At 41.9% G+C, this 27,230-nt stretch overlaps 1 protein-coding gene across 1 annotated transcript in view; it reads right to left on the reverse strand.

Annotated features, from left to right (window-relative positions):
* Positions 1-3,011: 3,011 nt before the first annotated feature.
* Positions 3,012-27,230, reverse strand: part of LOC100561530 (hepatocyte nuclear factor 6) — a 38,709-nt gene continuing 14,490 nt past the window's right edge. Inside the window, exon 2 of the mRNA XM_016998508.2 lies at positions 3,012-10,831. Within this exon, the coding sequence (XP_016853997.2) occupies positions 10,527-10,831 (305 nt within the window). The 3' untranslated portion in view covers positions 3,012-10,526. The remainder of the gene's footprint in view (positions 10,832-27,230) is intronic.

Here is a 27,230-nt window from a genome sequence, read left to right on the forward strand (position 1 = left end):
GATAATTTGTGGTGAATAGAGAATATGCTATTATAGTACTATATACTAAAATATAAAGCATGGGTCATATACTGAAAAAAGGGGAATTAATTCCAGATTTATCTGGGTTTAATTTCCTTTGATTGTGGTGAGGTTTAGATGTTTACATTCTCTTTGATGGAATCTAAGTCCAGTTGGCAAATTTCCGACGCCAAACCCAGCTGACTGCACTGATAGTAGCTACATACTGAGAACTTCATGAATTGCTTGGAGTTGTGTTATTTCCAGGTTTATATAAGTGTTTTCTGGTTTTGCTTTTCATGGAAGGTTCATCTAGTTCGTTTTTGGCTTCTGGAGGCATTGTCCAAAACCCTTTACCATCAAGATCTCAGCTGCAAAGTATAGAAATGTTGTGTATTGGGAGAAGACTGCAGTTATATGGAAGTTGAGATTCTATTGATGGATTCCCCATTTGTGAACAATCACAAAACAATGTAGGTTGTGTTGCTTATAATGTTCTGCCCTTCTCTTTAGGCAAAGCATTGTTGTTGTTATTTACTTGCAACTATGACTTTATTCATTCATTCAAGACAGCTAGAAACAATACAGATTGAAATCTGTATAGAAACTTTGATAAGGAAACACATATCTTTATAAATGACAAAAGCATTAAAATTAATGTCAACACTATACAAACTGTAAAACGGCACATCAGTAAACCATGGCGAAACTCAGGTTCGGAGATGAAAAGTGCCCCCCGAAGTTCCCATTCTGGTCCTCTTAAGACTCTCCAGATTGCTATTGTCCTTTCCCCCAAGTTGCTATGGCTTCCCCACTTTTGCAGAGTTATTTTCCACCATTAAGAGGCTATTAATTTATCATGTCAGAAGCAAATTGAAAATACAGCTATAATGTATAAAAAAACCCACAAAGAGTTAAAAACTTGGCATTATGCTAAATTTCCTTTGACCAGAAGCTGGCCACTCGGGGTGCCTCTGGTGTCGCTGTAAGGAGATCCTCCATTGTGCATGTGACAGGGCTCAGGCCACATTGTAGTAAGTGGTCAGTGGTTTACTCTTCTCCACAGTAGCATGTCATTGGCTGCACTTTATAGCCCATTTCTTAAAATTGGCTCTGCATCTCATGGTGCCAGAGCACAGTCTGTTCAGCACTTTACAAGTCGCCAAATCTTCTGTGTGCCCAGGAGGGAGTTTCTCAACCGTTATCAGCCAGGGAGCAGTGGTGCTGCAATGAATTAAAGCCTTGTGCCAGCTGAACTGCTGACTTGACTGTTGGGTTGCTGACCTGAAGGTTGCTGGTTCGAATCCGCAAGACTGGATGAGCTCTCATCTGTCAGCTCTAGCTTATGGGGATATGAAAGAAGCCTCCCAGTAACACATCTGGGCATCCGCTGTGCAAATTTTCTGTAGACAGCCAATTTTGTCATACCCGAGGTGACTTGCAGTATGTTCTCAAGTCGCTTCTGACCCAATTTTTAAGAAGCCACTGATTGAGGTTCTGGGTTTTAACCTGCCACTTTCGGATTCTCGTTTTCTGAGGTGTTCCTGCAAGTATCTCTGTAGATCTTATGAAGCTATTTCTTGATTTAAGGCATTGGCATGCTGGCTGATATCTGAACAGAGGACGGTCCGGAGATGTCAATGCCTTGGTCCTTTCATTACAGGCTGCTACTTCCCAGCAGATATCAGGTGGTGCAATACCAGCTAAACAGTATAATTTCTCCAGTGGTGTGGGGCATAGACATCCTGTGATAATGCGTCATGTCTCATTAAGAGCCACATCCACTGTTTTAACGTAGTGAGGTGTATTCTATACTGGACATGACTATTCAGAATTAGAATAGCAAAGCAGAAGGGCAGATGTCTCCACTGTGTCTGGTTGTGCCAGTCAGCTTTCATATGATATTAATTCTAGCACCCACTTTTTACTTGATATCCAAGCAGTTCTTCTTGTAAATCAGAGCACAGTCCAGAGTGACTCCCAGGTATTTTGGTATACTGCAATGCTCCAGTGGAATTTCTTTCCAGGTAATCCTCAGAGCTCAAGATGTTCTTGTGATGAAAAGCACACATTTGTGTTTTAGATGGATTAGGAATATGCTGGTTTTCCCTGTAAATAGGCAGTAAGAGCACCTAAGGCTTCTCAGAGCTTTTGTTCAACCATTATGAGAGGCAGATATGCCCTTTTTGGAATCATATAGTTAATCAAAAGTACCAGCCTTTTGTCATACCAGAGTATGCAACTGAGCACTCCTGAAAGATGCCCATCCAGTTTCTATTTAAAGGCCTCTGAAGGAGGAGACTTCACCAACCTTTGAGGTGATCCATTGCACTATTCAACATTTTGTCCTAATATTTAAGTGGAATCTTTTCTTGTTCAGTTGGTCCTCAGCATTCGCAAGGATTCGAGCTCAAGGTCTCCATAAAAATAGAAAAAAAATGCAAACCAGCTTTTTCTTTTACCTTAGAGAACACCTCTCAAGTTCCACAGTGCACTTCTGTGGCCAACGTCTGCCAGAAGCTGACCATAGAAGACCATAGAATCATACTGGAAAACCTAAACATGCTTAGAGATAACACTTTTTTCCAGTTGTGCATAGGGCAGCAGCTGCAGCAAATACAGTAATCTGCTAATAACACGGGAATGCTTTAACCAGCAAATGTGGAGGGATGGCTGTGACATGAATCCAACCCACTGTTCAGCAGTTTACTCTTTTTAAATTCAGAAGCCAGTAAAAGGTAAGCGAAAACATTTACAATTGGAGCATGTTATGATTTCCAAATGATTTTTGACAAATCCAAAAAAAGAGTGGCAATGGGACAGCTAAGGCTGGAACAGGTGACACATCTTGATTCTTACGCACCTTGATTCTTAAACCGGTTGTCTGCTTTTCTTTAGGGATATGACATCCTTCAAAGACCAATCTGATGTTTTACCAAGTGTTCCTTTTTACCAACCAAAGTGGCACCCCAACCCAAGCAATCCCTCCCCATCAAATAGAAAGAACTCTGTTGCGTTTCGATTAAGGACGTTTACTTTTTTGTGAATAACATTTCACCACAAACAGGTACAGGATGAGGTATCCGAGAAGGAAAAAGGGGGGAAAAACCCTTTGGTATAAAATGTACAGCTTTTTTTTTTTCATTTTCTTTACAGGCAAAAAAAAAAGGACTTTGGTTTTCTTTTTTTTAAGTTATAGCACAATTGACAAACAAAGAAGAAACATTCAATTTATTAATATATAGTAATGCACTGCTTTGATTAAAAACATGACCACACTACTCAGCTTACACCGGTCAGAAGGGAAGAGAAAAAGGACAGAGGGAAGAAGGAACGATGGGAGAGGCAGTTGTGGTTAAAGTTTGATTTTTGTGCCTCTTAAGGGCCAACCTGATGCTGAGATTTCTTTAGGTAAAGCTTTATTTTGCCTGGAAAGAGTTGCCTTTTTCTTTCTGCCCTTCAAACTATTCTGCCCTTCAAGTCCCTTTGGTGAGATGGTGGTGGGATAGAAATAAAGCATTATTATTATTATTATTATTATTATTATTATTATTATTATTATTGTTGAAAGCCAAAGGAGCAATTTTCCATTTTAAAAGAGACACATCGTGCTTATATTAAAGCAACAATTTTCCCCATTTGAACGGAGGCAATTGTTGGAGTTTTTTGGAAGATGCTACTCTTATGATTTTTTATATGGGAGACTGCAATGTTAGCTTTGAAACCCTCAGATCCTCAGCTTTGAGAAAGGCATTTCCAAAGGCCTGTATTTAAGATATTGATTGATGAAGAGAGAGTTTGGCAAAGAAAACGCAAAAAAGAAATGCGTCTGTAGAATAAATGGGTTAGGAGGGAATAGACTGACTTATTCCCAGAAATATCAGAGCAGCCACTACTTGCTCTACATGGTTTCACCCAATAAGCATAGAATAAGTGGCAGTCAAACATCAGTTGGGTTGCTGTGAGTTTTCCGGGCTGTATGGCCATGTTCCAGGGATCCCCAATGGCGCAGTGGGTTAAACTGCTGAGCTGCTGAACTTGCTGTCCGAAAGGTCGGAGGTTCAAATCCAGTGAGCGGGGTGAGCACCCGCTGTTAGCCCCAGTTTCTGCCAACCTAGTAGTTAGAAAACATGTAAATGTGAGTAGATCAATAGGTACTGCTCTGGCAGGAAGGTAACGGCGCTTCATGCAGTCATGCCAGCCACATGACCTTGGAGGTGTCTACGGACAACGCCGGCTCTTTGGCTTAGAAATGGAGATGAGCACCAACCCCCAGAGTCGGACACAACTAGACTTAATGTCAGGGGAAAACTTTTATCTTTACTATGGCCTTGTTCCAGAAGCATTCTCTCCTGATATTTTACCGACATGAATGGGAAGTGTTAGCTGGACCTTTTATTGGGAATCCAACTAAGGATTTCCCCAGGCAGGAAGCAGCCAGGCTTTGAAGCTGCAAGACTATTCAATGCCAATCAAGCTGGCCAATGGCAACATTCACACTTGCCTCCAACAGACAAGAGATCTTTCTTTCTCCCACCCTGGACATCATTCCACATATATTAAACCCCACTTGCCTAGTTTCCAACAGACCTCCCAACCTTTGAGAATGCCTGCCGTAGATGTGGGCGAAACGTCAGGAGAGAATGCTTCTGGAACATGGCCATACAGCCCGGAAAACTCACAGCAACCCAGTGATTCCATCCAACAAGTCAAACATCAATTCTTGGAACACACCAGCCGGAACCCTATTGTTAATCTGCAACTAACAATAAATTGATTTATATAGGGCATTTTTACACAGTTCAGTTGTTGGTTCCATGGATCTACTTTTAATTGTAAGCCGCTTTGAGTTTCCTTCAGGAGAGATGAAGCGTGGTACTGAGTATAAATAATAATAATAATAATAATAATAATAATAATAATAATAATAATTCTACTGAAATTGGACTGGGTACAAACTAAAGCTTTTGGAGCTGCCTTGAGTCCCTATATTGGGGGAAAGGCAGGACAAAAAATAAAATTAACAATAAGTCATGGTAAATGTTTTGCACAGATCCTTTCCCATGTTTTCTGTACAAAGCTACAAATCCCTGGATTCTATGGCAGAGGTATATGGCAGGGATTGTAGTGCTATAACTGTGCAATGTATCAGAACTGATACTGGCATCTTGTTCCACTGAAGCTAACTGTTCTCTGTCTCTCTTTGCCGCACCTTAAATGCAGTTTGTATGGCCTGTCGTGCCAGAATATGGGCCTTGTCTATCGAATCCCATAAGAAACGCCAGGAAGGAGGAGGTTGTCTGGTGAGGAAAGGTCCTGGCCAGACATTTGCACAACGGTGAGATAACAGGGATCCCCTATTGATCGGAAAGGATCACCAGCATCATAAGATCAACTTTAAAAAGTCGTTTTGAAGGACTTGGAGTTACGAAAAGCACGTGAGCTTTGCCCTTATAAAATTGGGCTTTCTCAACACATCTATGACTAGAAATCTAAGTTGAGATCCCAGGTAGCACATTTCAGGCAATTGCCAATTTTGGGTTCAACTCAATTGTTCATCAGGAGGGAAGGAGAAGATTTTTTATATCTGGCAGCACAAAACCATGTTTTAGCATATAATGAGGGGCTGAAACATCAGTTCAGCCACTGGAGGCTGTGTTCATTTTAAAAATAGCAAACATCCTCATAAGCAAGGAGTAAGTTGATTGGGTTGCTGTGAGTTTTCCGGGATGTCTGCCCATGTTCCAGAAGCACTGTCTCCTGATGTTTTGCCCACATCTATGGCAGGAATCCTCAAAGGTTGGGAGGTGTTGGAATCTAGACAAGTGGGGTTATTATATCTGTGGAATGTCCAGGGTGGGAGAAAGTACTCTTGACCTTTTTTGTACTTGGCTCATTTCACTGTAATTTGACTCTCTCATTTTATGCTTTTAATGAGTTTTTATGATCTATGTAATGTATTGTTTTTATAATGCTGATTTTACCGTGTTTTATTTATTGTAATATGTCTTAAATTGTTGTACAGTAGAGTCTCACTTATCCAAGCCTCTGGATAATCCAAGCCATTTTTGTAGTCAATGTTTTCAATAGTGATATTTTGGTGCTAAATTCATAAATACAGTAATCACAACATAACATTACTGCGTATTGAACTACCTTTTCTCTCAAATTTGTTGTATAACATGAGGTTTTGGTGTTTAATTTATAAAATCATAACCTAATTTGATGTTTAATAGGCTTTTTCTTAATCCCTCCTTATTATCCAAGATATTCGCTTATCCAAGCTTCTGCCGGCCCATTTAGCTTGGATAAGTGAGACTCTACTGTATTTGTTTTCTTTTCGGGGTTTTGTCCTGTGTTAACCACCCCGAGTCCCTGTCAGGAGATGGTGGCAGGGTAGAAAAATAAAGTTACTTAGTTACGACTTCCTTGTCTGATGGAGGCAAGTGTGAATGTTGATTAGCATTGAATTAGCATTGCAGCTTCAAAGTCTTGTTGGGAGTAAAAAAAACAAAAAACTGGAATTCCATACAGGAAACAATCATGGCGAGCTAACACCTCCCAACAAAGGATTCCCCTGTGCAGGAAGCAGTCAGGCCTTGAAGCTGCAAGGCCATTCAATGCTAATCAAGCTGGCTGATTGCAACATTCACACTTGCCTCAAACAGACAAGAGTTATTTCTCCCACCCTGGACCTTCCACACTTGCCTGGATTCCAACAGATTTCACAACCTCTGAGGATGCCTGCCACAGACATGGCCGAAACATCTGGAGAGAATGCTTCTGGAACATGGCCAGACAGCCTGGAAAACTCACAGCAATCCAAGAAGAAAGCTGCCAAATTGATTTGATGCTTCTGTTGAGAAGAAAAACAGTGAGGAATTGTATTCTTGCTTCTAACCCTGTGCCATAATCACTAAAGTGCATATTATTAGGAACCTGATGGTAGGAAAGACCAAGGAGAAAAGGGTCAGGAGTGGTTTTTGTTGTGGCAAATTAGACGTGGGGCCTTCCGCCAGAGCGAGGCAGCCCTGTCTCTCTCTTTCTCTCTGCCCAGAGCAAGCTGAGGGTTCGGACACAAAACAGAGTACTTTTTGAGAAGCCATGCAAAAAATATATAGAAATATAGATATATTACGACGGGACACATCCACCCACCCACGCATCCTGGCCCACATGCCCACCCACACGGACGCACAAAAAGACTTCCTGGGCGAAACGGAACGAAAGAATCATCTTTGGTATCTTTTTTTTTCTTTTTCTTTTGGTGCAAGAGACAAAGTGAGGTAGAAGTTTCTTTTTTTCTTTTTTTTTTCCGGCGATTGCAACAAATTTGGTTTAGCAGGAACACCCAACGGGGACAGAGGGGAAAGAGGAGGCAGCGGTTACGGCAGGAGAGGGAAGCGGGTTCAAATCGGGCTGCTTTGGTGCCCTCGGCAAGCCATGGCAAAGAAGCAGTTTTTTTTTTCAAAATACCCAACCATTGTCATTTTTTCAAGCCTTCGGAGGGTTGAAAGAACTCCTCGTCCTATCCTGTACTATTGAATTAACAATGCAAATTATTTTTATCATTTTGAACCCCGTTTACAGCAATGGAAGGAAGCTGAGGACAAAGATGGAGGAACAAAGAGAAACTGGGATATTCCAAAAAGCTTGAAAATGTGGGAAAGGAGGGCATGAAAGAACCAATTTTAAAGGCAATATCTTTGGTCTCCGTTTGACATCCTGGTTTGTCATTTTTTATAGTCTAACCCTTGACCTTAAAGAGGCAGCTAAGAAAGGGCCTAAAGCACAAAAAAGAAAAGTATAAATAACAACAGAACAGAACCAGATATTCTGGTTTGGAGGCAGAGGGATTGAAGCTACATTTTGAACCGTGGACAACAACAACTTGGCCGTGAAACGAATTAGGTGACCTTGCGCAAGGCACACTCTCTCAGCCTCAAGGGCTGAATAAATTTAGCCATAAAATCTCCAAAGGTTCTCTCTCTAGACATGGTTTGAAGTTAAGATCTTCACAGCCTTTAGATAGCCCTTATCTCCTTGTTAGAAGGAGATAAAGAATCCAGTAGAGCAGTGGTTCCCAACCTTTTTTTGACCAGGACCACTCTCCAACATTAGTTAGGAACCACTACAGTAGGGAAAAATAAAATCCTACTACAAATGTTGTGGACTTCAGTCCCTGCCACCAGGTAAAGTCCAGGAAAACTTAAATTAGGAATATCTATTTCTCATTTACTTTCAAAGTTGCTACTGGAGTCCTTTATCTTAAAAGCCTCGCTTCTTTCTGCTCATCAAGCCGTCACATTTTTCAGGGATAAAAGCTCTTATATAACCCCTTTTTCCTGGCCAAGGGATGGTCTTAAACACAAGAAACAATTGAATTCCTACAACTTTGAATTTTTGTAAGAGCAAGGCCAGGAAAAAAGAGATCACAGACAGAGATAACAAAAGGCAAAGTTGGCTATTGCTAGTCCACTCTGTGGTTGGGAAAGATTCACCCTTTGGATTTCTACCTGTTCCACAATACAGGAGAGTCTCACTTATCCAACATTCTGGATTATCCAACGCATTTTTGTAGTCAATGTTTTCAATATATCATGATATTTTGGTGCTAAATTCGTAAATACAGTAATTACTACATAGCATTAATGTGTAATGAACTACTTTTTCTGTCAAATTTGTTGTATAACATGATGTTTTGGAGCTTCATTTGTAAAATCATAACCTATTTTGAAGTGTAATAGGCTTTTCCTTAATCTCTCCTTATTATCCAACATATTCGCTTATCCAACGTTCTGCCGGCCCGTTTATGTTGGATAAGTGAGACTCTACTGTATTGTATTACTCTTTCATTGTTGTTGTTGGGGTTTTCTTGCACTATAAATACAGTAGAGTCTCACTTATCCAAGCCTCGCTTATCCAAGCCTCTGGATAATCCAAGCCATTTTTGTAGTCAATGTTTTCAATATATCATGATATTTTGGTGCTAAATTCGTAAATACAGTAATTACAACATAATATTACTGCGTATTGAACTACATTTTCTGTCAAATTTGTTGTATAACATGATGTTTTGGTGCTTAATTTATAAAATCATAACCTAATTTGATGTTTAATAGGCTTTTCCTTAATCCCTCCTTATTATCCAACATATTCTCTTATCCAACGTTGTGCCGGCCCGTTTAGCTTGGATAAGTGAGACTCTACTGTATATAGATAACCTAATTTGATGTGTAATAGGCTTTTCCTTAATCCCTCCTTATTATCCAACATATTCGCTTATCCAACGTTCTGCCGGCCCGTTTAGCTTGGATAAGTGAGACTCTACTGTATATAGATAACCTAATTTGATGTTTAATAGGCTTTTCCTTAATCCCTCCTTATTATCCAACATATTCTCTTATCCAACGTTCTGCCGGCCCGTTTAGCTTGGATAAGTGAGACTCTACTGTATATAGATAACCTAATTTGATGTGTAATAAGCTTTTCCTTAATCTCTCCTTATTATCCAACATATTCGTTTATCCAACGTTCTGCCGGCCCGTTTATGTTGGATAAGTGAGACTCTACTGTATTGTATTGTTCCTTCATTGTTGTTGTTGGCGTTTTCTTGCACTAAAAATAAGTCTTGTGCAGTGTGCATAGGAATTGGTTTGTAGTCTTTTTTCAAATGAGTATTCGGCCCCTCAACAGTCTGAAGGATTGTGGTTAAAAAGTTTGACCCTTGGTGCAAAGCCTGGCCTATTTCACAGCACTGGAAAATAATGGAAAGCAGGTGGGATATAAATGTAATAATGAGGGAGGTTTTGATCATTCCGGTACCACGGAGAAGGAATGCATTTCAACCCATCTTCTTGGCCTTGTTATTTTTTGGCATGTAGCTCTTTGGATACAGAATCTTGATTGTCCTTTCCAGGGCGGAAAGGAAGACACTTCACTCCTTTCCCCCCTTTTCCTCGACCCCATAAGCAGAAGGAAAGCATCCCTTCTGACCCTTTGCTCGGTTTCTTTCCCGCTCCCTGTGCCTGCCTGGAACCGCTAGATGGCATTGCCTCCCCGAAAGGAACAAAACACAGAAGGGGTGGCAAAGGGGAACAAAGAAGCAAACCAAGTTCTTGACTCTGGACAGCCATTCCTCTTCTTCCAAGAGGAGAGGTGACCCCTTTCCTCCCCTCTTTCCCCTCCATTCTTTCAGCGTAGCCCTCCTCAAAGTCTTGGCAGTGGGTTTGGGGTTCAATCCAAAGGGAAACAAAACCTCCCTCACCCTTGGACCAAGGTTTTGGTTTTGGCCACGTTTGGTCTATGGCTGTTTGGCCAAGTGATGTGTCCCGTCCTCGTCCTTATGGCTACTCAGCCAAAGCTCCTTGGCCTTTTGTTTAGAGCCATTTCACCATCTTGGTTGCTTGGCCAAGCAACGCAGTTGGCCGTCTCTGGCCAAGTTGGCCAAGCGGCCTCGTGATGGAACGTCCCGCCATCTTTGGTATCGAAGGAGAGCCAGAGGGAAAGGGTTGCGGCACCGCCGGTTATGCTTTGGGACAGGAGACGGCCGAGGAGGCGTTGGCGCCGTGCCCCGTTGATGGAGAGCGCCCTTCCTCCATCCATTTGTCCAGGCTCCGTCGCCGAGCGTTCATGAAGAAGTTGCTCACGGTGGAGAGCTCCAAGCCCAGCTGCTGGGCGATGGTGATTTGAAGGTCTTTGGAAGGCCGCTGGTTTTCGTGGAAGATGGCATGGAGGGTGCGGCGCTGGATGTCGGTGAAGACCAGCCGGTGGCGCTTAGGGACGTGGTTTCTGTCGGCCTTGCTTTGATCTTGCTCTTTCCTTTTGCAGGCTGGCGAGGGGCGAGAAGAAGAGGGGGGAAAAGACACAAGTCAGCCAGGCACATCACACAGAATCATAGAATCACAGAGTTGGAAGAGACCTCACGGGCCATTCAGTCCAACCCCATTCTGCCAAGAAGCAGGAAATCGCATTCAAAGCACCCCTGACAGATGGCCATCCAGCCTCTGCTTCAAAGCCTCTAAAGAAGGAGCCTCCACCACAGTCCAGGGCAGAGAGTTCCACTGCTGAACAGCTCTCACAACGAGGAAGTTCTTCCTAACGTTCAGGTGAAATCTCCTTTCCTGTAGTTTAAAGCCATCGTTCCGTGTCCTAGTCTCCAAGGCAGCAGAAAACAAGCTTGTTCCCTCCTCCCTATGACTTCACCTCATATTTATACATCATGTCTGCTCTAAGCCTTCTCTTCTACAGGCTAAACATGCCCAGCTCTTTAAGCCGCTCCTCATAGAACTTGTTCTCCAGGCCCTTGATCATTTTAGTCGCTCTCCTCTGGACATTTTCCATCTTGTCAACATTTATTTATTTATTTATTTACAGCATTTATATTCCGCCCTTCTCACCCCGAAGGGGACTCAGGGCGGATCACATTACACATATAGGCAAACATTCAATGCCTTTTAACATAGAACAAAGACAAACAAACATAGGCTCTGAGCGGGGCTCAAACTCATGACCTCCTGGTCAGAGTGATTCATTGCAGTTAATTGCACTGGCTTGCTCTCCCGCCTGTGCCACAGCCCGGGCCTCCCTTAAGTTGCAGTGCCCAGAATTGGACACTGCGATTCCAGGTGAGGCCTGACCAAGGCGGAATAGAGGGGCAGCATGATTTCCCTGGATCTAGACACTAGACTCCTATTGATTCAGGCCAAAATTCCATTGGCTTTTTTAGCAGCCGCATCACATTGTTGGCTCATGTTTAACTTGTTGTCCGTGAGGACTCCAAGATCCTTTTCACACGTACTACTGTCGAGCCAGGCATCGTCCCCCATTCTGTATCTTTGCATTCCATTTTTCTGCGTAAGTGGCAGAAAAAAATGAAATGTCCCATACATACCCCAAAGGAAAGGAAACCATAAAAAAAAACCTAAAACGGTTGGTAAACTCTCATCTTGGTCAAAAATCTGGGCACCAAGGAGAAATAAAATCCATACTGTGGATCAGGGATGCCTTCAAAGGGCTGTTGAATCCATGGAGATAAAAGACCAACTATTTTTTTAAGAGGGTTGTTGTGTGTTTCCCGGCCTGTCTGTCCATGTTTCAGAAGTATTCTCTCCTGGCGTTTCACCCACATCTATGGCAGGCATCTTCAGAGGTTGTGAGGTATATGTAGGAGAAACATCAGGAGATAATACTCCTGGAACATGGCCATACAGCCCGGGAAACACACAACAACCCTGTGATCCCGGCCATGAAAGCCTTCGACAGCATATTTTTTTAACTTAGGGGTCGGTACTCTTTAGTTTTTACCCAGTTTGGGTCCCCAAATGTTATTGAATGACAATTCCCCACCTTTTTGATTAGTTGCCATGTGGACTGGGGATAATGGGATCTGTAACCCAATGGCACTTGTGTCTCTGAGGTTGAGGAAAGGGGAAAGGACATTTTTAAGTCAGGCATCATATCCACAAGCCTTGGATCTAAATTCAAACCCCACTCTCCTGACTAAACCGAACAAACTTCAGGCTTGCAGATTATGCTGTATCACAACTCCCATCAACTCTAGTCATGATGCCTAATGTGAGCTGCAGTGGCGCAATGGGTTAATAATAATAATAATAATAATAATAATAATAATAATAATAATAATACATGACACAGTCCTAGACACTTGGGAAGTGTTCAACTTGTGATTTTGTGATACGAAATCCAGCATGTCTATCTTGTTTGCTGTGTCATATAATAAATAATAATAATAATAATAATAATAATAATAATAATAATTTTATTTTGTACCCCGCCTCCATCTCCCCAAAGGGACTCAGGGTGGCTCACATGGGGCCAAGCCCAGTTAATTACAACAAACTGAAATAAAATACATACGTAATACACATCATCAGCAGATAAAATAGGTCAAGGTAAAAACACAATTATACACAGTAATATAATAAAATACTAAAATAGTAGCAAAACATAGTAAAACATAATTTAAAACCAAACATGAATTAGCAAACTCTTGTGCTGGCTGAAATGCTAACCTAAAGGTTGGTGGTTCGAATCCGCGAAATGGGGTGAGCTCCTGTCTGGTCTACGCTGCCATATTATCCAGTTCAAAGTAGATAATCTGGATTTTATATGGCAGTGTAGATGGGGCCTATATCTCCTGGGTTTCCATACGATTGAGCTGGGTTATATTATATTAATTGAACTGTCTTATATTAGTCTACACTGCTATATAATCCAGTTCAAAGCAGATATTCTGGATTTTATATGGCAGTGTAGATGGGGCCTATATCTCCTGGGTTTCCATGGAATTGAGCTGGATTATATTAGTCTACACTGCCATATTATCCAGTTCAAAGCAGATAATCTGGATTTTATATGGCAGTGTAGATGGGGCCTATATCCCCTGGGTTTCCATATGATTGAGCTGGATTATATTATATTAATTGAACTGTTTTATATTAGTCTACACTGCCATATTATCCAGTTCAAAACAGATAATTTGGATTTTACATGACAGTGTTGATGGGGCTTTAGATGTAGTAATTGGAGCAAAAGTCAACAACAAGGTGTCCAGCGACTCTGTGAGTGGGATTACACTGGATTTGTTTCAATCTGGACTTTATATGGCAGTGTAGACGAGGCCATCGTTTTACAAGGAACACTGGTGCATCACCAAATGACAACACTGTGTCAAAATTGCATTAATTCTACGGTGTAAACGCATAACGTGCTCGGTTTCTATTTGTTTTAATTTGCCTTCTCTGGTTTAACTTTTATTGCTTTTGATTGTTTTTGCTCATTTGGAACTTGTCCATGTGTGTTGTTGTAAACTGGAAATAAGGAAAGAAAGAAAGAAAGAGAGCGAGAGCAGGGGGGGAAGAAAGGAGAGAAGGAAAGAGGTTTGCTATTTTAGCCTGGGGATGACTTTAGAGCCCAGGTCTGCCTGGCACTTTTGCTTTTATGCATTTAACTTCACGGCCAGGAGAGTGAAGGGGAGAGTTTGTGGGGCTGGAAGAAAGGAAATTTAATGCCAAATCAATAGCTCTGGTGACTGAGATCTTCTGTCTCCTTCCTTGCCTTCCAGACGTTGCCCTCGCCTGTCCCGTATTCTACCTTTCCCCAGCAAAGAAACCCTCTTCTGTGTCCCGAGTGAGCCATACACAGCTTCCTGGTTGCTTCTCCGCACACTTACTGGCATCCTCCAAGAACCACTGGCACCGGGGATTTGCCCTTCACTCGCCCTGGCGTCCAAAGGAAAGAAAAGGTGCCTGTACTTGGGATATTTATCTATATATATAAAAGGGTAATGAAATTTCGACCTAGTACAAAACAACAAAACTACACATCCCAGAAACACTAAACTTGGTAGCACAACCCCTCATCCATGCCTCTACGTTCATTCAACAAAAAGAAAAGAAAAATTAAGTCCTAATTAGAGGGAGAGGAATAATTGTTTTTATCCAATTGCTGCCAGTTAGAAGGCTAAGCTCCGCCCACTGGGTCTCCTAGCAACCCACTCAGCCCAGGGGACAGGCAGAGTTAGGCCTCACTTAGGCCTCTTCTACACTGCCTATAAGATACAGATTATCTGATTTTAACTGGATTATATGGCAGTGTAGACTCAAGGCCCTTCCACACAGCTATATAACCCATTTATAATGGACTTAATATAAGGGGAAAACCTTGACCCTTTACCTTAACTACCACCAGTTCCTCAATACTTTATTTCCCATACCACCAGACTTCGCCACAGCAACGCGTGGTCGGGCACAGCTAGTATTCTTCCATTTCTAAAAAAGGTATCACATTGGGAGCCTATTGCCAACTTCTCCACTTGGCAAGGTGTTCCTTGCAGCCTTTTAAGAAGCCATTTGGGAGAGACTCATGGGGACGGGACCAGGGTTCAAATCCTCACTCCACTATAGGTAAAGGTTAAGGCAGTGATGGCGAACCTATGACACGCGTGTCAGCACTGACACGTCTAGCCAATTTTGTTGAAACGCGGTGGTCACCTCTTGGGTTGTTAAGTGTTTTGTAGCCAAACTTGGTGTCATTTCATCCAGTTGCTTTTTTGTTTACTCCGTCCTACAAATAAACAGTACATTTATATCTATATAGATTATTATTATATCCTATTATTATATTATCCTATTAATATATTTTATATCATTACAGTAGAGTCTCACTTATCCAACATAAACGGGCCGGCAGAACGTTAGATAAGTGAATATGTTGGATAATAAGGAGAGATTAAGGAAAAGCCTATTAAACATCAAATTAGGTTATGATTTTACAAATTAAGCACCAAAACATCATGTTGTACAACAAATTTGACAGAAAAAGTAATTCAATACGCAGTAATGCTATGTAGTAATTACTGTATTTACAAATTTAACACCAAAATATCACGATATATTGAAAACATTGATGACAAAAATGGCTTGGATTATCCAGAGGCTTGGATAAGCGAGGCTTGGATAAGTGAGATTCTACTGTACTGGTAGCCAGATTTTGTTCATTTTCATGAATAGCCTTGCGGCTTCAAAGCTTGGCTGCTTCCTACCTGAGAGGAATCCTCTGTTATGAGATATTAGCTGGCACTAATTGTTTCCTGTCTGGAATTCCCCTGTTTTCTGAGTGTTGTTCTTTATTTACTATCCTGATTTTAGAGTTTTTTAAATACTGGTAGCCAGATTTTGTTCATTTTCATGAATAGCCTTGCAGCTTCAAAGCCTGGCTGCTTCCTGCCTGTGTGAATCCTTAGAGTTTAACTCTAAAACCTTTAGATTTTAACTCTAAAATCAGGACAGTAAATAAAGAACAACACTCAGAAGACAGGGGAATTCCAGACAGGAAACCATCGGGGCCAGTGAATATCTTCCCACAAGCAGGAAGCAGCCAGGCTTTGAAGCTGCGAGGCTATTCAATGCCAATCAAGGTTGTCAACTGCAACATTGACACTTGCCTCCAACAGACAAGAGTTCTTTCTCCCACCCTGGACATTATTCCAGAAATATATAAACTCTACTTGCCTAGTTTCCAACCGACCTCACAACCTCTGAGGATGCCTGCCATAGATGTAGGGGAAACATCAGGAGAGAATGCTTCTAGAACATGGCCAGACAGCCTAGAAAAGTCTCATCCACCCATTGATTCTGGCCATAAAAGCCTTCGACAACACATCAGTCAGGATTGTCCCTAACAAAGATTTCCTTTGTTGTAATATTTGTGTGAATATGGTTGCCAAATTTTTCAGTCTCTCCATCTCCTTTGCATTTATCTCAGTTGTACATACCAGCAAATGATAATGTTCTCCAGGGTTTAAATGTGGGAGGAAATGGAACTATAACCCAATTTGCAACCCCAGCCATTCCACTGACTTATTCCTTCTAATTTAAGTCAAATCCAGGTCATATAAAACATTCCCAAACTGTCAGATGCGTAGCATTAAACTGAGGTCCACCATAACCTGAATCTGCTCCTCTCTATTTAAAAACAGATGAGCATACAGATTGGTGTTTCTTTTCAATCAGTTGGCAACCTTTTCTGTACATTTCCCCAGCTCTTCGTCTTGGCAGCTGCAATGAGCGGGCACGAAACCAGATTTGATGTCAGGAAAGGGAAAAAGCCAAGGTAAGAAGGAAAACAACAGCCGCGGCCACTGAGGTCCAATTCATAATATTAGAACAAGATGTAATTTTGCAACGCTCAGATGTTATTAAGCAACCTGGCGGCAGGTCTCCATTAACATTTAATGGGCTCAGATTTTATTGGCCCATGTTAAAACCATGCACGCGCTCGTCTTCCTAAACGACTTTTATTTTAATTAGCAGTTTGGTGGCGGAAACTTTTGGAGGCGGCTCAGAGAAAGGGGGGAAATATCCAGGAAAGTTTGGGCCCTTCCACATGGCACAGCTATGATGTTCTCATATCATTTCAACCAGAATACTCCCATGTTACACAGTGCCCGGATTTACAGTTTAGACAAAGAGATCCAGGACTGCTGTGAGTTTTCCGGCCTGTATGGCCATGTTCCAGAAGCATTCTCTCCTGACATTTTGCCCACATCTATGGCAGCCATCCTCGGAGATTGTGAAGTCTGTTGGAAACTCAAAAACCATACATTTAAACCCCACTTTCTTAGTTTCCAACAGACATCACAACCTCTGAGGATGTCTGCCATAGGTGTGGGCAAAATGTCAGGAGATAATGCTTCTGAAACATGGCCATACAACCCAGAAAACTCACAGGAACTCAGTGATTCTGGGGTTTATATATCTGTGGAATAATGTTCAGGGTGAGAGAAAGAACTCTTGTCTGAGACAAGTGTGAATGTTGCAGCTTGATTATTTATTTATTTTATTTATTTATTTATTAGACTTGTATACCGCTACTCCCAGTTTGGCTCAGAGCGGTTTACAGAAATAGATTAAAACAATACATTGAATAGCCTTGCAGCTTCAAGGCCTGGCTGCTTCCTGCCTGGGGGAATCCTTTGTTGGCTCTGATTGTTTCCTGTCTAGAATTCCCCTGTTTTCAGAGTGTTGCTCTTTGTTTACTATCCTGAATTTAGAGGGTTTTTTTAAAATACTGGTAGCCAGATTTTGTTCATTTGCATGCTTTCCTCCTTTCTGCTTGCCCACACACTTCTTGTGGATTTCAGTGGCTTCTCTGTGTTGTCTGACATGGTGGTTGTGAGAGTGGTCCACCATTTCTGTGTTCTCAAATAATATGCTGTGTCCAGGTTGCTTCTTCAAGTGCTCTGCTATGGCTGACTTCAATGGAAAATAAACAAAATCTGGCTACAGTAAATAAAAAAACAACAGTAAAAAAAACAGGGGAATTCCAGAAAGGAAACAATCAGGGCCAGCTCACACCTCCTAACAAAGGATTCCCCCAGGCAGGAAGCAGCCAGGCTTTGAAGTTGCAAGGCTATTCAATGCTAATCAAGGTAGCCAATTGCAACATTCACACTCTCCTCAAACAGACAAGAGTTCTTTCTCTCACCCTGGACCTTCCACAGATATATCGACCCCACTTGCCTAGTTTCCAACAAACCTCACAACCGCTGAGGATGCCTGCCACAGATGTGGGCGAAACGTCAGGAAAGAATTCTACTGGAACGTGGCAATACAGCCCGGAAAACTCACGCTAACCCATTAATTCCGGCCATGAAAGCTTTCAACAACACATTGCCCTATTATTATTATTATTATTATTATTATTATTATTATTATTATTATTATGACACAGCAAACAAGATAGATATGCTGGATTTCGTATCACAAAATCACAAGTCGGACACTTTCCAAGTGTCTAGGACTGTGTGATGTATTTTCGGATGATGCGCGCAGATCCCAGCAGGGTGGCCTTTTGCAGTTGGCAGATCGTAATTTTGTCAATGTCTATTGTTTCCAAATGCCGGCTGAGATCTTTTGGCACGGCACCCAATGTGCCCATCACCACCGCGACCACCTGCACTGGTTGTTGTTGTTGTTGTTGTTATTATTAATATTATTATTATTATTATTTATACCTTGATTTTTTTCTCCACAAGGAGGCTCAAAGTGGGTTTTAAAATCAAGAATAAGTGTTTGGTCTGGTTGTTGTGGACGGGGAGACAGTTTGGCGACTCTGTATTTTGTCTAGCGTTTTATATATTGGGTTACTTGCAGGGTTGTTGGTCTGTTTTTTGTTCTGTAATCATAATTTTTAAAAAGGAGAGAATGTCCATCCTGCCTTTTCCAGTCAACTCTGGCAAAAGCAAACTGATGCAGCCTTTCCTTTCTTGAGCATTCTTCCCTTTTACTAGCACCAACTTTTACTAGCACACAGTTGCACACAACTCCAATGTTGTGTCAAGATCAACATTCCCACTCCGAATGCAGCTTATTTCTCTTAAAACCAGCCTGGAAAACAACATCTATGGGCACCACAAGGGTACATATCTCTCCCTCCTTATGCAGGAAGAATCCTAGAGTTGGAAGGGACCACAAAGGCCATCCAATGCAACCTCTTTTGCCACCCAGAAAGACACAAAACAAAGGTTGCCTTTCGTTTCAGGCTTTTGTTGGACGGAAAAGACTTTTAAAAACTTCTGCTGGCTTTTAATGAGTGACCTGCTGGGTGTGGATTGTTAGCATCGGTTTCTGTGGTTGCAGCCTTTTGAGATGCAAACAGTTGGTGGTAGCGATTGTTTTTCTAGAGCTTGGGGAAGATTTATTCATTTCCAGACTTGGCTGGAGTATATGCATGTGTGTGTTTCCCAGGAGGCTTGGTTTTCACCTAAATTTTTTAAGAACCATTTTTATTGTTACTCGTACATGTTACATTTTCTATTTTAACCCTCTTCAGTGATTTTATTTGATGTGCAAGTATCACAGCGCATCCCTTATCCGGAAATATACATCTAAAATGCTCCAAAATTGCTCACATGGATGGCTGAGAGAGTGACACCTTTCCCTTCCGATGGTTCAGTTTACGCTAGGGTTGTGCATTCATGGTAAACCTTGACCTGTTTCGTGTCCCGGCTTTCGGTGAGGCCCCCAATTTGTTTTTTGGGAGCCTCTCGATATTGGGAGGGCAGATATCTGTTTTCAGTTTGGGGCCCTGAAAGATCCGTTTGTTATCAGACCATTATGGGGGTGGCTACCCGCCCAGGATCCTTTTCCCGGCATGCGCTTTAATCTGCTTCTTATCTGCTGTTTCTACTCTAGAGGAGGCACTCGGCTGCAGGCACTGGCAGGTTCATGTGCTTTCCATGCCTGCCTGCATGCCACACTACACACGCACTCTTCTTGGAAAGAGAATGTGTGTGTGACGTGGTATGCAGGCCCAGAAAGTGTGCGTGTCTGCCAGTGCCTGCAGCCGAATGCCTCTTACTCCAGAGTAAGAGGCACTTGGTTGCAGGCACGAACGCTTTTCAGGCCTGCACACCATGTCACACACAAACTCTCCTTGGAAGGAAAGTGCGTGTGTGGCATGGAGGCCCGGAAAGAACATGCGCCTGCCAGTGCCTGCAGCCGAACACCACTTACTCTAAAGTAAGAGGCGTTCAGCTGCAGGCACTGGCACTCGGCTGTGTGTGAACATTTTCCAGGCCTGCAGACCACATCACATACAAACTCTCCTTGGAAGGAAAGTGCGTGTGTGGCATGCAGGCCCAGAAAGGACATGCGCCTGCCAGTGCCTGCAGCCGAGCACCTCTTACTCTAAAGTAAGAGGCGCTCGACTGCAGGCACTGGCACTCGGCTGTGTGTGAACACTTTCCAGGCCTGCAGACCACATCACACACAAACTCTCCTTGGAAGGAAAGTGCGTGTGTGGCATGGAGGCCCGGAAAGGACATGCGCCTGCCAGTGCCTGCAACCGAGCGCCTCTTTCTCTAGAGTAAGAGGTGCTCAGCTGCACGTACTGGCAGGTTCACATGCTTTCTGGGCCTGCACGCCACGCATGCACTTTCTTTCCAAGGCAAGGAGGCAAGTTCTGGGAGGCGCTCAGCTGCAGACGAAAGCAGGCTCCAGCTTGCTTTTGTGTCGATCTGATTTTCATGCGGGGAAGGGACTTCCCGTTTCGTACTCCCGAAGAAATGAAAGAAACGGTAGAAACTAATTCCGCACACAACTCTAGTGTATGCACAAAATTATTTTAAAATACTGTATGAAATCACCATCAGGTTATATATACAGTATAAGGTACATATTGAATAGCAATGAATTTTGCCTTTCGACTTGGGTCCAATTTCCAAGGTATATGATTATGTACATATATGCAAAATGTATATATATCCCAAAATGTGAATGAATCCAAATCCAAAACACTTCTGGTCCAAAGTCTTTTGGATAAAGGATACTGAACACATTGAAAAAAATTAGACGCAATGCTGTCATAATGGATTTTTTTATCATGTCAGAAGCAACTTGAGAACATACTGCAAGTCGCTTCTGGTGTGAGGGAATTGGCCGTCTACAGAGATATTGCCCAAGGGACGCCCGGATATGTTACCATCCTGCTGGGAGGTTTCTCTCATGACCCCGCAAGCTAGAGCTGACAGATGGGAGCTCACCTTTCTTAACAACATACTGCAAGTTGCTTCAGGTGTGAGGGAATTGGCCGTCTACAGAGACATTGCCGAAGGGACACCCTGATGTGTTACCATCTTACTGGGAGGCTTCTCTTATGTCCCTGCAAGCTAGAGCTGACAGATGGGAGCTCACCCTTCTTGAGAACATACTGCAAGTCGCTTCTGGTGTGAGGGAATTGGCCGTCTACAGAGATATTGCCCAAGGGACGCCCGGATATGTTACCATCCTGCTGGGAGGTTTCTCTCATGTCCCCGCAAGCTAGAGCTGACAGATGGGAGCTCACCTTTCTTAACAACATACTGCAAGTTGCTTCAGGTGTGAGGGAATTGGCCGTCTACAGAGACATTGCCCAAGGGACGCCCTGATGTGTTACCATCCTACTGGGAGGCTTCTCTCATGTCCCCGCAAGCTAGAGCTGACAGATGGGAGCTCACCCTTCTTGAGAACATACTGCAAGTTGCTTCTGGTGTGAGGGAATTGGCCGTCTACAGAGACATTGCCCAAGGGACGCCCTGATGTGTTACCATCCTACTGGGAGGCTTCTCTCATGTCCCTGCAAGCTAGAGCTGACAGATGGGAGCTCACCCTGTCTCATGGATTTGAACCAGCAACCTTCAGGTTGGCAACCCAAACTTCAGGTCTGGTTTAACCCACGGCTCCTTGTCATAATGAATTGTATACAAAAACACACAACCCCATTCTCCATTGGTCGACAATATTGATTGCAGAAAAAAATGATAATGGCACTTGCTTAGAAAACCAGTGAGAAAATTTTTAAAATCCATATTTCGTAGGAGAGAAATTAAAAAAGGTTGGGTTAAATAATACTATTGATAAGAATACTACAGTAGAGTCTCACTTGTCCAACGTTCTGGATTATCCAATGCATTTTTGTAGTCAATGTTTTCAATACATCATGATATTTTGGTGCTAAATTCGTAATTACTACATAGCATTACTGTGTATTGAACTACAGTAGAGTCTCACTTATCCAAGCTAAACGGGCCGGCAGAAGCTTGGATAAGCGAATATCTTGGATAATAAGGAGAGATTAAGGAAAAGCCTATTAAGCATCAAATTAGGTTATGATTTTACTAATTAAGCACCAAAACATCATTTTATACAACAAATTTGACAGAAAAAATAGTTCAATACGCAGTAATGTTATGTTGTAATTACTGTATTTACGAATTTAGCACCAAAATATCACGATGTATTGAAAACATTGACTACAAAAATGGCTTGGATCATCCAGAGGCTTGGATAAGCGAGGCTTGGATAAGTGTGACTCTACTCTTTTTTCCCCCCCCCTTCTTCTGTGATTCATATGTTATTTGAGTGATTATACTGCTTCTGTTTATGTGATTGTCTTAGTCAATTGTTATGGCTTTTTTTTTTTTGGTATTTTTATAGCGTTTAATAGTGTTCTCGGTGTTTTTTTGTACCATGTTTTATGCTGATTTTATATTGGAAACCGCCCTGTGTCCCTTTTGGGAGAGAGGGCGGTATACAAATAAACTTTTACTTACTTACTTACTGTACTGATAAGAATACTACAGTAGAGTCTCACTTATCCAACATAAATGGGCCGGCAGAACGTTGGATAAGCGAATATGTTGGATAATAAGGAGAGATTAAGGAAAAGCCTATTAAACACCAAATTAAGTTATGATTTTACAAATTAAGCACCAAAACATCATGTTATACAACAAATTTGACAGAAAAAGTAGTTCATTACACATTAATGCTATGTAGTAATTACTGCATTTGCGAATTTAGCACCAAAATATCACGATGTATTGAAAACATTGACTACAAAAATGCGTTGGCTAATCCAGAACGTTGGATAAGCGAGTGTTGGATAAGTGAGACTCTACTGTACTTACTTACTGTACTGATAAGAATACTACAGTAGAGTCTCACTTATCCAAGCCTCGCTTATCCAAGCCTCTGGATAATCCAAGCCATTTTTGTTGTCAAGGTTTTCAATATATCGTGATATTTTGGTGCTAAATTCGTAAATACAGTAATTACAACATAACATTACTGCGTATTGAACTACTTTTTCTGTCAAATTTGTTGTATAACATGAAGTTTGGGTGCTTAATTTGTAAAATCATAACCTAATTTGATGTTTAATAGGCTTTTTCTTAATCCCTCCTTATTATCCAAGATATTCGCTTATCCAGGCTTCTGCCGGCCCGTTTAGCTTGGATAAGTGAGACTCTACTGTATTTGTAATAATAACTGAAGGAAATGCAAAACAGTCATGCCGTTGGTATCTGCTGAGATTTGCTTCCCGGACCCTAAACCCACGGATGCTCAGGTCCCATTATATACAACGGCGTTCCTTATATAAAAGGAAAAGCAAACAATTGAGGTTTGCTTTTTTGCAATTTTACAAATATCTCCAAGCCGTGGATGGGGGATTTGTGGACATGGCATCTGTGGCTATAGAGGGCTGGTTGAACATCTACTCATAATGATGGTGAATATGATAGTAAGGGTTATTTTTCCCCCCTTTTTGGAAAGGCTTTGGTCTTGTGGCCCAGGAACGTGACAGGCGGCCTTTCTGCTCCCATCTGCCTCCTTCCCTCCCCAGCTCTTCCCCGACCGACCGAGTTGATCATGTCCCCCCCTCTTTCCCTGCCTTTGCTCCCTCCAGTTTGGCCGCACGCTGATAGAAAATATTGATCAGATCCAAGCTACGCTCTCTGCAAAGAACAGCCAGTTTCGTGTTAACCCTTGCCGGCCGGGATCCGGGCCGAGGAGATGGAACAAAAAGGGGAGTCCCGTTTCTGGATACGGGGAAACCCGGTTCTATTTAGGGCAGGGGTGCCTTATTATTTACATTCATCCTTCGCTGAACAGTTTCACTTTAAAACCCAGTTTCAAAGACTGCAAGGTTGGAGGTCATTCATATGTGAGCCTCAAGATAGAAGAATAAACCCTACATAATTTTGTGATGCATGCTATCTATTGACCTTTTGGCAGCATCTTGTCAAATATATGCACACATGTTGCCCATCACCGTCTGCTTTTCTTAATCAAGGAAGACTCAGAGGTGCACGGAAATTCAGATTAGTACTGTATATACTTGAGTATAAGTCTAGTTTTTCAGCCCTTTTTTTAAGACTGAAAAAGCCCCCTTCGGCTTATACTCGGGTGAGGGTCCTGGTTGGCTTATATTTGGGTCAGCTTATACTCGAGAATATATGGTACATTTAATATTTTTCTCTATTATTATTGGTATTATTACATTTATTATTTTTTCTATTATTCTTGCTACTATTACATTTATTTTACTCTATTTTTATTATTATTAATAATACATTTATTCTTTCACTCTGATCTTATTATTACAGTAGAGTCTCGCTTATCCAACGTAAACGGGCCGACAGAACGTTGGATAAGCGAATATGTTGGATAGCAAGGAGAGATTGGGGAGAAGCCTATTAAACACCAAATTAGGTTATGATTTTACAAATTAAGCACCAAAACATCATGGTATACAACAAATTTGACAGAAAAAGTAGTTCAATACGCAGCAATGCCATGTAGTAATTACTGTATTTACGAATTTAGCACCAAAATATCACAATGTTTTGAAAACATTGACTATAAAAATGCGTTGGATAATCCAGAACGTTGGATAAGCAAGTGTTGGATAAGTGAGACTCTACTGTACATGGAAATATTGGTAGTAATAAGAAATTCTGGATAGGATTCACAGTTTGTCTGGTTATGCTGGTTTATGATGACAACTACTGTGCAGTATATAATAAATCTTCGGGTTTTTTTGGTCAACAATAAATGTGAATTCTTCTTCATGGAAAAATAAGACATCCCCTGAAAATAAGACCTAGCACATCTTTGGGAGCAAAAATTAATACAGTATTTACGAATTTAGCACCAAAATATCATGATATATTGAAAATATTGACTACAAAAATGTGTTGGATAATCCAGAACGTTGGATAAGCGAGTGCCGGATAAGTGAGACTCTACTGTACATGGAAATATTGGTGGTAAGAAGAAATTATTGATAGGATTCAGTTTGTCTGGTTATGCTAGTTTATGATGACAACTACTGTACAGTATATAATAAATATTGTTGTGAGTGTTCCAGGCTGTATGACCATGTTCCAGAAGCATGTTCTCCTGATATTTTGCCCTCATTTATGGCAAGCATTCTCAGAGGTTGTGAAGTCTGTTGGAAACTAGAAAAACAGATATATAAACCCAATTTTCATAGTTTCCAACAGACCTGACCACCTTTGAGAATGCCTGCCATAGATGTGGGTGAAACGTCAGGAGAGAATGCTTCTGGAACATGGCCAGACGGCATGAAAAATTCACAGCAAAAAAGATTCTTCTGGTTTTTAATTACCGTGGAACAGGTAGAAATCCAAAGGGTGAAGCTTTCCCAACCATAGAGTGGACTAGCAATAGCCAACTTTGCCTTTTGTTATCTCTGTCTGTGATCTCCTTTTTCCTGGCCTTGCTCTTACAAAAATGCAAAGTTGTAGGAATTCAATTGTTTCTTGTGTTTAAGACCATCCCTTGGCCAGGAAAAAAGGGTTATATAAGAGCTTTTATCCCTGAAAAATGTGACGGCTTGATGAGCAGAAAGAAGCGAGGGTGAAATGTCAGGAGAGAATGCTTCTTGAATGTGGCCATACAGCCCGGAAAACTCAGAGCAACCCAGTGATTCTGGCCATGAAAGCCTTTGATATCACACTGTATTTCATCCTTTTTGGGCACTAAATTTTGCAGCAATCAGAAACTGATAATGCATAGCTCCCAGATGTTTCTGGGCCAAGATTAGGGATTTGTTGGTCTTGTTTTTCTAAATGTGGCTTGGCTTGCTTACTCTGGGTTTCTCCAGAAGAAGAGGATCCCCATTGTCTGAACGAAGGAACTGTGCACTTGTGGGAATACTGGAAAGGTTTGCACAAAGAATTGGGTCACCCCATCCAGAAATGCGCAACCCGCCCCCCATCCTCGCCCATTTTCTCTCTGTCGCTCCCTCCGCCCCACATCATGGAAAAAGACATGCACCGGGAGGGGGGTTAAGAGAGAGAAAGGGGCAATTTTGGGCCAATCAAAACAGGGGGGAGGGGGGGAAAATCAATTTTTTGCTTTGCAGAACAAAACACCCTGGGGACCGGAGCGGAGGGAATTCTGGGGGACTGTACCGCCAGCTCGCTTGCAACCGCCTCTGCCTCAGAAAATAAAAATCAATGGCTTCTCTCATATGAAGTCCCTCAGTAGGTCGAGGGCTGGGGGGGTTACAATACAGCACAATACGGTTTTCCACCCACCCCGCTCCCAGCGATGCCACATCGCTGCCAGACTAGGGCAGGGTTGGGCTGAGCGAAGAAGGGAAATGCCCTGCGCCTTCAATATGGAAATATGCATCCCCGATCGATGCTCGTGCTCCATTATAACAAGCATCCATTTGGGTTTGGCCGAAATGTCTCGAAACAAGCCGAGATTTTTTTTTTTTGACCATCACAAATGCTGGTCCTAGTGTCTGAAATTCTGCAAAATAACTAGTCCGATCCAAGCTCATTTAAATCCCCCTCCGACCCATATGTCTTATCATGAAATGATCAAACCTGTTGTTACTGGATTGGTTGTGTTGTTATCCCTGGGGCCAGCAATTATTTGGATTCTATCTAATAATAATAATAATAATAATAATAATAATAATAACAACAACAACTTTATTTTTATACCCCGCCCCATCTCCCCAAAGGGACTCGGGGCGACTTACATGGGGCCTTGCCCGACACAACAATATAATAACAGCAACAAGACAATAAAACAAATATCCCAACAATAAAACATCAGCATCAATAAAACAGTCATGAAAATCAACATACAGCATAAAATGTTAAAAAACAGGAGACTAATACACGGATCTGGGCCAAAGTGCAGAAAATTTCAAAATGGGGAGAGGTAGTTTCACAGCTAAAATAGTCAATAAAGTGCAATGTAATAATGGCAAAGCATCAACAATGATCAACAATGATTATCTACCATGTTTCCCCGAAAATAAGACAGTGTCTTATATTAATTTTTGCTCCCAAAGATGCGCTAGGTCTTATTTTCAGGGGATGTCTTATTTTTCCATGAAGA

This window comes from Anolis carolinensis, unplaced genomic scaffold (assembly GCF_035594765.1).
Source record: "Anolis carolinensis isolate JA03-04 unplaced genomic scaffold, rAnoCar3.1.pri scaffold_14, whole genome shotgun sequence".
In the NCBI taxonomy this organism is placed as follows: Eukaryota; Metazoa; Chordata; class Lepidosauria; order Squamata; family Dactyloidae; genus Anolis; species Anolis carolinensis.